This window comes from Triplophysa rosa, linkage group LG8, assembly GCF_024868665.1.
Source record: "Triplophysa rosa linkage group LG8, Trosa_1v2, whole genome shotgun sequence".
Lineage (NCBI taxonomy): Eukaryota > Metazoa > Chordata > Actinopteri > Cypriniformes > Nemacheilidae > Triplophysa > Triplophysa rosa.
In genome coordinates, this window is record NC_079897.1 from 23,537,281 (window position 1) to 23,549,814 (window position 12,534).

At 39.7% G+C, this 12,534-nt stretch overlaps 1 protein-coding gene across 1 annotated transcript in view; it reads right to left on the bottom strand.

Moving 5' to 3' along the window:
* Nucleotides 1–12,534, bottom strand: part of me1 (malic enzyme 1, NADP(+)-dependent, cytosolic) — a 66,348-nt gene that overhangs the window by 36,919 nt on the left and 16,895 nt on the right. The window contains exons 2-3 of the mRNA XM_057340174.1: nucleotides 7,449–7,582; nucleotides 2,634–2,783 (exon numbers count right to left, since the gene is read on the bottom strand). Of these exons, the coding sequence (XP_057196157.1) occupies nucleotides 2,634–2,783; nucleotides 7,449–7,582 (284 nt within the window). The remainder of the gene's footprint in view (nucleotides 1–2,633; nucleotides 2,784–7,448; nucleotides 7,583–12,534) is intronic.

Consider the following 12,534-nt stretch of genomic DNA (forward strand, 5'->3'; position numbering starts at 1 on the left):
ACCCAACAATGGTTATACCTACTGACTACCCATTTCAGGTTGAGTTTTTATTTGACTGTCATGGGAGGGTCACTTATACATATTCATCAACATTCCCAGACAACATCCTTGACATTACACATTTTTCTAAATTAAAATGTGTGAACCCTTAAGATTTTCCAGTCTGTTATTTGGCGCCTGAAGTTTAGCACTGAAACAAAAGGGGTCCGCTGGAAGATCTCTCTCTTAACGCGACGTCAAAAGGTCATCTCACAGTGTGCTATTATATTAGGTTCAAAGATCAGATATGAACCCTGCTGAACGTTCATATGAGAACTGCCTGTCAAAATGCATTTCTGACTCCTGGCGGTAAGAAACCAGTAATCTGCTTGTTAAAGCAGCATGTTGCCATTTTAAAATATTGGCTATAAATACATTTATGAGCTGTAGAAATGTATCCAGGCCTGCTTCATAAAACATTTATGATTTTTTTTATGTTTATGGGAAAACAATGCTCTGGTTATTCAGTGCTAGCAATTCTCTAACCTCAGAGAGCCCATTTATTTTCTGAATGACTTCTTGTACACCCAATCTTCACTGTACACTCTATTATCATCCAGTTAAGATTCTTACAATTTCTGCCTGAGCACCTAATGGAGTTTGACCCTTGATCCCAGGCTCCGGAAGCCACTGCTGCAATGTTTAGTCTGCGGGAAGCAGATTAAAGGCAGTCGAGCCCAGCTGGATGAAGCCGCCTGCCTCACTGACACCATCTCACACTGTGCATTTCATGCTCCTGTGATTAGCGCTTTAATCTAAAACTGTTGCTTCACTCTGGTGGTCCTGCTGACACACACATACACCCAGTGAGGAGTCTCTGCTGATTACCGATCTGTGCTAAATGGCTCTGTGTGTGTGTGTGTTTAGTGGTCATCTCTATTTGACAGGCTCATAAATCATCTAAATTGCGTTTTACTTTAAATCTAATCATGTCAACAGGTTACTAAAGGTTAAAGGTCCAGTCAGTGAGATCTAGAAGGTTGCGAATTGCAACCAACCGCTCACTCCACCCCTCCCCTTCGAAACACTACGACGGCTGACAGAACATGGCGAATTATATGCGAGGGGACCCGCGGTGTACGTAGATAGAAATAGCTCATTCTAAGGTAATAAAAACATAACGCTTCATTGTGTACGCTCTTTATACACCTCTGAAGACATAGCTATGTTTATTATATTGCATTTCTATCAATAGATCATCCCAAAAATTACACACTGGACCTTTAAGTTACAGGTTTTACGGTGTCGTAAAAATCGTTATTCTATTAATCTTTTAAACCTTCTCATCTATAAAAAGTCCTGAACAATATAGTTGAGATGTATGTGTGTTCAGGTTTCTGTTGGTCATTAACCATTGACCAAATGTCCCCACAATGTTATTAATATTATTAAGTTATAATATTAAGTTCATATTCACTTTTAAGCAATACAACAGTCATATCTGTACATGTATTTAGAAAAAGTTCAAAATATATTTTTATGTGATTTATTTTTACAGTTTTCATGTGTCTTGTCATGCTGTCAGTCTTTCACATTGCTGTTGGAAGACTTTATTTCACTCCTGTGGTTTGATTTTGTGGTTTGAAATTCAACAAATTCACTGGACTGGAATGGCCAAAGGCTGGTTTGAAATTCAAAGTTTAACTTAATTTTTTCGCGGGTGTGCATTAGAAGTGATCCTTGTGTTATGACGGAGTGCTCTTTCTACTGAAAACAACATTATCCGACTCGGCTTCTCCCGTCCACAGACCGGTTTACAAGCCATTTTTTTATGTTTATATGAAAAATATATGTAAAAATACAGAAATACAGAAAGTTTTCTGTGATGGTTAGGTTTAAGAAAGGGATAAGGATAGTGTGTGCATGTAAAAAAGAAATTCAGCAAGATTATTTTGTATAGCCAGATGATTTTTTATATTGTATTCCTGTTCTTAAATATCACTGTGATATTTTTCACACTGTGACACGTTCAGATAAACAATCACAACTGCTTACAGTCTGCGCTATAATCCAATAAAATAATAAATATAAAAAATAATTGTATAATATCATTATGAAACATAAGCTAAGCATTCTTTCCTAATAGTATTTAGTTAGACTGCGGAAAGCTCTCTGAGCAACCGAGTGTATGTGCAAATTCATTCAGATCCTCTTCATTCCAGGATCCTAGGAAATCCCGCAAAATAAAATGAGTGAAGTATGAATGTATTGTGATATTTTATCACATACAGACATATTTCACTCTGCAAACACAGAGAAAGAAAGTAGGAGTAGCTGCGAATGACTTTGCATATGTTAAACCAGCACAAAAACTGCGTGGGATAACAATCGTGCAACATACAACAGGCTCATGAGCGAGCTATATTTCTGTAATGACAAGACGCATGTTCAATTCTTTAGACAGATGTTTTAACATTCCAGATTCTACTTCCTTCAACTGGAGGCAAGACATTAAACAAACGTACAGCAAGAACGCCCAGGACTAAACGAAAGCCTGGCGGGTGGATGGATGTGTCTATTTACGTGAAGTGCTGAAGGAGAAAGAATTTCACTGTAAAAACAAATTAGTAAAGGAACATTCTGCAGTCTCTTACCGAGGTCTCCTGAACGTGAGGCCGTACTGCTGGCATGCAAGGCCAACGGTAGGTGTGTACACAATGGGCATGAATCGCTCGACGTCTGAGGTCAAGACCCGATAGAACAGCTTCTCATTACGGTCCTGGAGGCTCATCAGAAAGACGTATCTGTGAGAGAATAAAATCATGTAACAAATTAGGGTTGTTCTAGTCATGGACAGCAGGAAAACAATAGTCAACTAAAATATTAATAAATAAACCACACAAACATTTGTGCTAAATTCCACTAGCAAAACAAACTTATAAACTTTATAATAAATCAAAAAGCTGACGTTTCTGTGTGCATTAAATGTCTAATAATTCACAATGAATCTGACAAGAGACTGACGTGCATGAACACAGAATTTCTACAGCAAACCCCAAAGGAACAAACCAACAAAAAACTCACAAGGCAAAGACAAAAACTGCATCCTAATTCAGTCTATTACATATTTGAATTGCACTTTCTGTTTTTTTGTTTAGTTGATCGGCCGCCAAAAAGAGTTCCAGCGAAAAGTGACAGGCAATTGGAGAGAAGTCCATTTAATCTGTCACATCTTTTCCATTTCTAATCTGTCAATGTGAAAACTTTCAGCGACAGCTAGTAGATGTGACATCACAACCTGTTTCTATTTTGCTAATGTAACACCAGCTTAAAACAAGACAGACCCACATCCACATGAAAGAGAGAAGGTAGGTGAAGTGAGACAAAAACTGAAGGGATTGGAGAAAACAGCTGGATAAAACACACTAAATACTATTGATAGTAATAATTTCCGTAGCTGGTGGATTGTGAATGATGGTGCATGTGGTTTAAGTATGACATTATAAAAAGTTTAGGAATACCTTTTCACACCTGTATTTAGTGTCAACCTAGCAAAAAGTAAAAAAGGGTCATAGACAAATTTGATCAGACATGAAATGACACAAAAGTGTCAAAACTACAGACATCATCAACCTGTCATAATAAAAATTCTTATCCATGTGCTGCTGCTTAAAACAATGAACAAAAGGTTTTTCCTGCTTCTATCAAAAAATTGTTGGAAAAATACGCACCATAGACAAAAATGCCCCCGAGACATGTTAAACACAAGTTCCTTGTTATAGAAATACATTCAAAGGTAATACGCTCAAGTTTTACATCTGACCCAAATTAACAAGACCACGTCACATTCCCAATCGGTGCGAGCAAGCTTTCCATCAAAGAGCATAAAGTCTCTCTTGTTTGGCTCAGGAGAACCATGTCCACCTTCCTCATGCAGAAAGATGTTTACACGGGCCGGGAGGTGTACAAGGTGGGATGAGAGGAGCCCGTGCTGTAGCTGACAGTCAAAATGCGATACTCTGAGTTTTGTGAAGCTGAATGTGTACGTGATATTTTGGCAACTCATTATCTAGATGTATCTCAGCGGAATCAAGTGCGTATCATTTTAGATGACAGTCTTCTTGAGTGTCATGAAACTGAAAGGAAACAGAACCCAAGTGCAGACAGCTCTCAACAAAAAACATTTTATTTGACATAGACAAAACATAACTCAAAATCCCTCGAGGGGGAAAACGAGAACAATATACTTTAAGTTAAGTCTTGATCAAGTTTTATTTTGTTAAAGACAGACCAGGGGCAACAGGACAAGACGGGATGAAGACAAACGATCCAGCACAGGACAGCAAACACAAGGGCATTAAATAGGAGAGGAACAAAAGAGGCATAGCAAGGGCAACAGGTGAAGGGCGTGAACTGATAACGGGATAATGAATAAGAAAACAAGGGGGCGGGCTAACATCTCCAGACCCTACACATGCTTCCCCACTGGTCTCATTCAGCGCAACCTACAAACACTCTCTCCCTCCCGCTTATCCTCTGCGGTCTCCGCCATGCTCCCTCCCTCTGAACAGCTCTCTCTCTTGGATGCTAACAGTGCCACCGACACTCTTTGCTTCACACTAACCTCCTGCTTAGACAGCTTATGCCCTCTAACATCTAGGCCATCTCGTGCATCCCCTTCTGCCCCCTGGTTATCTGATGTTCTCCATGAGCATCGCGCCACGCTCAGGTCTGCTGAGAGAAAGTCTCTCTTCTTTCTCTGCTGATGTCTCCTCTGGAAAAACCAAGTACTACCGCGCTAAAATCAACAACTCGCCTGACTCTCGTACCCTCTTTAAAACCTTATCTGCTCTTCTTTCCCCGCCTCCCCTCTCTCCATTGGACTTAACAGCTGATGACTTTGCGTCTTTCTTCGTAAAGAAAATGACCATCATCAGCAGTCAGTTCTCTGCGCCGCCGCCTCTTGATCACGCCTAAACCCCCGACACATGCTCGTTCCCCTCTTTCTCTCTCCTATCTGAAGATGATGTCTCCAAGGTCATGTCTTCTAACCACCCAACTACCTGCCCGCTAGATGCCATCCCCACTCATCTCCTCCAGGCTCCTCCAGAAACCTCCGGTTTCACATACATTACGTTTCTGTGATTTTTGCTCTTGTTACTCTGTACCCATGTGGCTCTGTGCTGCTGTAGACAGCACTAGAATGTTCGGCTGAGTGGCGCAACTTGTTGAACCGCATGCTTTGATTACAATAATTTTAGGTTGTGGGTTCGAAACCCGTGTGGTGCAATTGTAACATTTATATATGAGTTCTACAGTTAGATTTTTTTTCAGGAGTGCGTAACAGCCTGACTGTTTTCACGTACATTCTGTTTCTGTAGTTTTTGCTCTTGTTTCTCTGTGCTGCTCTGGCTCTGTGCTGCTATAGCTCCAGACAGCACTTACATGTGCAGCTGAGTGGCATAACTTGTTAAACCCTATGCTTTGAGACTTTGAGGTTGGTGGTTTGAACCCTGTGTGTAGCACAAGTAACGGTTATATGTGAAGTCTTCGATTTGATTTCATTCTCACCTTCTCTTCATAACCTATTTGTTTCTCATATACGTTCCATATCTGCCGGTTTTTGGTCTGTGCTGCTATAGCTCCACACAGTGCTTGAGCGTGAGGCTGGGTGGCGCAGCTTGTTAAACCCCATACCATACATTTATATGTAAAGTCTACGTTTAGTTCTCACCTGTTCTTCTCAACCTGTTCTTTTTTCACATACTTTTGTTTCTGCCGTTTACACTCTCGTTGCTCTGCGCCGGCGTGGTTCCACGCTGCGCTTGCGGCGCCTTGGCCCCGTATTGCTGCTTGCAGCTATATTTGTTATTTCTTTCTCTCACTTCTTTTCTTTCTCTTTCTTTCTTTCTCTCTTCCTTTCATTTTCTTTCTTTCTTTCTTTCTTTCTTTCTTTCTTTCTTTCTTTCTTTCTTTCTTTCTTTCTTTCTTTCTTTCTTGCTGATTTCTGTCTGTCTTTCTCTCTGTCTGTCTGTCCCGTTCTTTCTTACTTATTTATTTCTTTCGTTCTTTCGTTCTTTCGTACTTAGTTTCGTTCTTACTTTCATACGAACTTTCGTTCTTACTTTCCTTCCTTTCTTTCTTTCTTTCTTTCTTTCTTTCTTTCTTTCTTTCTTTCTTTCTTTCTTTCTTTCTTTCTTTCTTTCTTTCGTTCGTTCGTTCGTTCGTTCGTTCTCTCTTTCCGTCTGTCTGCCCTATTCTTTTTGTCTGTCTGCCCTTTTCGTACGCTCTGTCTATCTGTTCTTTTCTTTCTGTCGGTCTGCCTGTCTATCCCTTTCTTTCTGACCTTTCTTTCCATCTGTCTGTCCCTGTTCTTCCATTTTTTCTGTCGTTCTTTCTGTCTGTCTAAATACGTTTCTGTCTTTTCAGATTTTCTTTCCTTCCCTTTTCCTTCCTTCATTTTTATTCTCTTTCTGTCTGCTTGTCTTTTATCCAAAAACCTGCTCACTAAACAAATGACCACAATGAGTAAGTATGTGCATTCTTTAATGAACTGACTCTACAATCTCTGCATAAATCTGTCTTGCTGTATGTTCTGGAATGTCTATTCACTGCTCCTCATTCATGATTACAGTCTGAACTGAATTGCTGAAAGGATTCAAAGGCCTTTACTATTCTTACAAATGTTTTTTTTACTTCATTTGTCCTTTATTTTCTGACCAAAGCAAACATTTCTGTTAAAAATGTTGGCATCTTGCCCTGTCTTGAAACCATTCAGGCAACAAAACATAAAAATAGTTCTGATAGCCTGGGAAAGAATTGCTCATTGCAGTAACAACAACATAAATTGCATGCTAAGATCGGGGTTGTTCGTCTGAAGGTGACCCTTCCAGAAATAAATCAAAGTTCGCTGTCTGGGAGGACAAACCAAAGTCTGTCATGTGACAGTGTAGCTTTGAGATATGACAAGAGTACCAGAACAACAGGCCCATATAGGCAGGCAACACACAGGAATAGAACCCCTACCGTTTTGGGAATGGAGTGACATAATAGCCACAGCTAATTATGTCCTGTCAACCAGCAGGGTCATTGCACGTTTGATGTCTTTTTGCTTTGCACTTCAGATATTAAAAACATGGAAAAGTTAAAAAGAGCAAAACTTTACAGAAGTGGCTCACATGCTGTGAGAATAGATCTACTCCATTAGGACTAAATCATTTACATTTACATTTATGCATTTGGCAGACGCTTTTATCCAAAGCGACTTACATTGCTTTATCCTATACATTTATACATAGGCATGTGCAATCCCTGGATCGAACCCACAACCTTGCATTGTTAATGCAATGCTCTTACCACTGAGCTACAGGAAAGCTGTAATCATAGCATGATCTCTTATATACCGTAAAAAGTGTAACGATACAGATGGGAATTCTGGTCAACAGGTAGTGATGGGTGTCTTTACTCACCGGTCCAGATCATCTTTTTTCAGGTCGTAGTTCCTGAGCACCCGCAGTAGTTGCACATCCTGGCTGAGGAAACAGGGAGGCAACAGGCCATGAATGCCCAGCTGCAGGCGCTCCTCCAGGGAGAACGCCATGCCCTGCAGAGAGGTCACATGACACACAACTATTATTCATTTTGATAGTAGTAGTTTGATGATGTCATACTGTTACAATCCCTGATGGTGATTGGTCAGCAGCTGTGGTTTATTCACAATAAAGTTTTATGAATACAATAGATTAGAGCTAGAACTTAATATAATAATATACAGTATAATAGTTGTTTTACATAATATAAAACAACTAGATTTATAATATAGCACACCTTGTCTTGAATCTAATTTCTTAAATAGCTGTTTGCAACATGCACTGTTAAGTTTAGGCACATTTTAATAAATTGCATTTTATGCATTCCATGGAAATACATTTGCCCACAAAGTCTCTCGAAGGGCTACAACTATAATAAGAAACATCCATACCCTTTGACTTCATTTCAATATTTAATCTTTACTTAACAAAGCCTCTGCAGCTGTATCGTCAAAGTTTTGTTTTGGAAATTAACAAGACATAAATCTGCATATTTCCTCTCTGTTTTCTCTTTCAGATGGCCGTAGAAGAGAGTGTTGTCACAGAGCTCTGTTCCTTACTCCCTATTTGTTTTGTGCAAGTCTTTAATGCAAGGAAAGCCACTGAAAGGTGACAAAGGTCACGGTTCGCAATGTGGCGCACAGCGCACCCAATAAGCACACCTCAAAGGTCATGACTGCTGGTTTACCTTTGATCTGCTTTGACTCTGACCTTTAAAACACATTCTTTTGCCAGAGGGATGTCACTTCATACTCCACATGCACACTTATATTCCACAGGCGTGGAATATGTGGATATCTTTCAGGACCACAGCTGTAGATGGCATGGTGTGCAATTTGAAGCCAGCTTGCCATTTCCATAATGACAGACTTGGTTCATCATTGCTATGCCTCTGGCTGCTCCTTCAGAGGAACCATTAAAGAAAGCCAAAAACCGTAAAAGCCAGTGCTAGCTTTGCATTCTAAACATGTCTATATTATATATATGGTTATGTTAAGAGGTGTGCTTGTAAAAATGATTTTGGCCCTGCAAACATACAAGAAACCTGGTCTGGACACGTGCAAAAAATTGTGATTTTATAGACGCAGTTGAAACCAATTGAAACCACTAAGCCACACTTAAAAATAAATCAATGATGCATAACCTCTCGAAATCTCCAAGTGGCATCTTCAAACAAATCATAATAGACCTCTGCTTATTACTACGTTTACTTTTCTGAGCTTTTCCTGCCATTAATGTTATCCAGCTGGCGTCAAGGATATGTTAAGGGAATGTGACGTTAATTTCCCTCAAGTTCACACGGATGTCTTACCACACTGACATGTTCTTCTAACAACTGACAACCATAAAGTGTCCAATTTGTCTTCATTGGGAACAGAATATATATTGTTTTATAATTAAAAACTCAACATACTGTTATGCCTGTTTATGCCTGATTGAAATGATTTGCTTGAAAAGTGTGTTTGTGCCAACTTTTTTTAAACAAATGGAACTTTTGTATTGTTTAACGCAATACTTCTAATCTTAAGTGTGGCCTACATTAGTGATGTGCGGGTCGTCTCATAACCCGCGGGTCCCACGGGTAACCCGCGGATCGGGTTGGGGCGGGTTGAGAAATTGTCACTTTATTATATACCGGCTATGTGAAGTGCAAGTTTCTATGGCAAGGTGGGTTGTAAAAATAGATACAGTGGTGCGGGGCGGGCCAAATAATTTCATAAAGCGGGACCCGGGGGTTGGAACCCTGACCCGTGCATCAATAGCCTACGTGTCTAAATAGTTTTAGGGCCACTGTAAACTCACACAAACACAAATGTTGTTCAAAGTAACAGTCCATGAATCAAGTTTTTCCATACTAATATGTCAGATGTCAATATTTGATGGTTTAAATACCCATGTGAGGTCTCTGTTAATGTTTTTAAAGCATTTTTTTAGGGTTTTCCAATAGTCATGTAAGTGCAGCTTTTAGAACTGTCACATCGGAGAAACGTAACATCCATAACATAAATAAACAAATGCATACACAAAAATTAAAATAAAATACAGATCTATGAAAAGCCATACCTTCTTAAATGATATAATTATATATATTGTATATCCACAGTATGTAACTGCACATGGCTTCTAGAAAGATCCTTTGGCAAAACAACACAATCTCACGGCAAAAACGGTGCATAATTTTGGCTTATTCGTATCAACTCGTACGATCTTTTTTGTATATTCATGTATGATTTGCTTTGGTGCCAGTGAGGGGTGGGGCTTTAGTATCGCTTTTTTTAGTAAGCAATTCACAACGTACAAATTCAAACAAATTAGCCACCCTGTAAAATAGTTACAAATTCCTGTGTGGTCATAACTTCTTTAAATCAGTTACATAAAACGGTAGATTGGGCTAATTGAAACATGAAAAAAGTAAGACTGATTAGTCCTAACTAATTGCTAGTCAGTGAGACTAGTTGTTAAGACAGTCTTAACTTGGCGGTTAAGTTTAGGCAACTGGGCCAAGGTGGGCTACTACAGACTTAAAAGGAACAGTTCACCCTAAAATGGAAAATTTCATAATTTATTCATCCTCATGTTATTCTGTATGACTTTTTTCTGCAGAACACAAAGAGAGCTAAATATTTTATTTTATGTTCCACAGAAGAAAGTGCCATATGACATGAGGGTGAATAAATGACGATAGAGTTTTATTTTTGTGTAAACTGTCCTTTTAATTCTATGGAGGCATTGGATATAATTTGTAGTGTATATTCTGTCTGTTGTCTTGTGAAGCTAACTGTGCAGTGTGCCACTGATGGTCTGTATTTAGGAGCCTTGAAAAGTCAAAAAGGCCATCCTGCCAGGTCTGAATTACAACCTTAAATAAATTGTGATTAAAAATGAACATACTGTTTTCTCAAAATGCTAGTGGTTTGATGCAAGTGTATATAGAGCTTTTTTTAAAAAACTAACTATACAGTATATTAGAGACTGAAGCTTTAAAACTTTGATATAAATAAACATGACCTTTGCTGGATGTGTACACATCCAGGCCCTTACAAGCAACAGACTAAATGGAACAGTGTCCTCAGAACATATTTTTGTAACTAGTGATTTCAAAAGCTACTGTAAAGCAATAGGCAGACTGAGAACAACTCATTCTAATCAAATATAATTACTCATATGTGTAATAGAGACACTGGTGGATCTGGGCCCAAATGACAAGTTAACATCCTTGACAACAAAGCTGCGTGTGGAATTCTGCAGGGCAAGTCCACCGGCCCGGGACTGGCATACTGATCGCAGCCATGGATGGCTGGACTGGGAAAAGTGGTCTGTTTGATGGCACGCATGGATGGCAAGATTAGAACGACAAGCCCCAGAGCTCCCGGCGGGGCTGGCGTGGGAACCGGTGAGGAAGTTGGTGCCATTGTGAGAGATGATCTTGCCAAGAGGGAAGAAAACAAGTGGGGAGCGAGACTCACATATCCTGATTTATTTATAGAAATGTCTATCATACAACAAAACAGCGGTAGCACTGCTGTCATCTGTCGTAGAAATGACAAGAACAGTAAAAGTAAAAGTGAGCCTATATTAAAATTGGAGGAGGTTGTTCAGATGGAGGCATTGTCAAAAACCACTCGGAGTCAAAAAGCAATGAAAACTTGTCATCAACAATACCCAACATGTTGCGTTGGCTCAGGTTGTTACGTCTGAAAGGCTTTCTGTAGGGAAAAAAGAACACGTGAATGCTTCCACATGTGCAACAGACCACATTAAAGACCGCGTGTGGTGTGCCAACGTGTGCTATGCCCGCGCAGGCTCATGCAAGTAGAGCAGATGAGCATGCCAACCCCTAATCTCATGATCAATGCCGCCACCCTTCTTTTGGCAAGACAAGCCCTGAAACACACCACCAAGTGCTTAACGTATCATTGTGGCAAAACAGAAAAGCCTTGATTTACTAACCTGATGGAAGCCAGTTCGTAGCCTCCAAAACCAAACAAGCTCTTCAAGATTCCAGGCAAAAGGTCTTGTTCAGGAACTCTGGCGTTCCAATTTAAACGGTTTGATTTGAATCCTGAAATTCCCAGTTCTTGCATGCAGAAAATGTTGCAGCTGCCCCAAAAAGACGCCAAAAAAGCACCAAGACAGAAAAAAGTAAAGAAAGGTTGAAAACGCTGTTCTTAAAATGAACTTTACCGAGGGAGTGATATATTCTTGATCCTGTAAAGAAGTGTTTGTAAAACACATCAGCGTTGGTGGCTCCGTATTCAGCTGAGATCTTAGTTTTTGCTGTTTTTACTGGTGAGAACAACTTGAGCTGGATCTTCTGCATGACCTCCAAATGGAATTTTTCTTATCAGACATTCTTGATGCTCTTGGCTCGAGGCCACAACACTAGTCATATGCAAAACACACGCAACATTCTCACACCAGCCATGACTCCCATCCTGCTCAAATCCAAACCATGGTGTGAAATTAAACTGGGGTCAATATTTGGTCCATTTCAGATTCTCAGAAAGGACATGAGAAGAGAGATCTTTCGCATCTTTCATGTCAGTCTTATAAACACGCTGGCTGTCACAGAGAAAGAAAGAGATCAGACAAGACAGTTTTTTCTCCAATTGTGCTGTTTTTCTGGTGCATCTATGTGGAAACACTGAAAACACTTTTATTATTCTTGCTAAAAGAATCATGCTTTCTCAGACCTGATGCAACAGGGGAGCAAGGGATCAGATGCTTTAATGCAGAATGTCTCCTGAATAACATTTTCACTAGCTTGGGCAAAAAGGTTTTTTTACAATTACGATTACATATTCGATACATTTTCATACAGACAGTACATGCAGATGCTACAAATATACATGAACGCTATCTGCTGATCTGAGAACAGTTTTAATGTTTCAACAGCAATTCTAAAGGTTAAAATGTCCCGATGGATCTTGTGGAGCGAGTTTAGAAGGAAAGAGCTTAAAGCTGC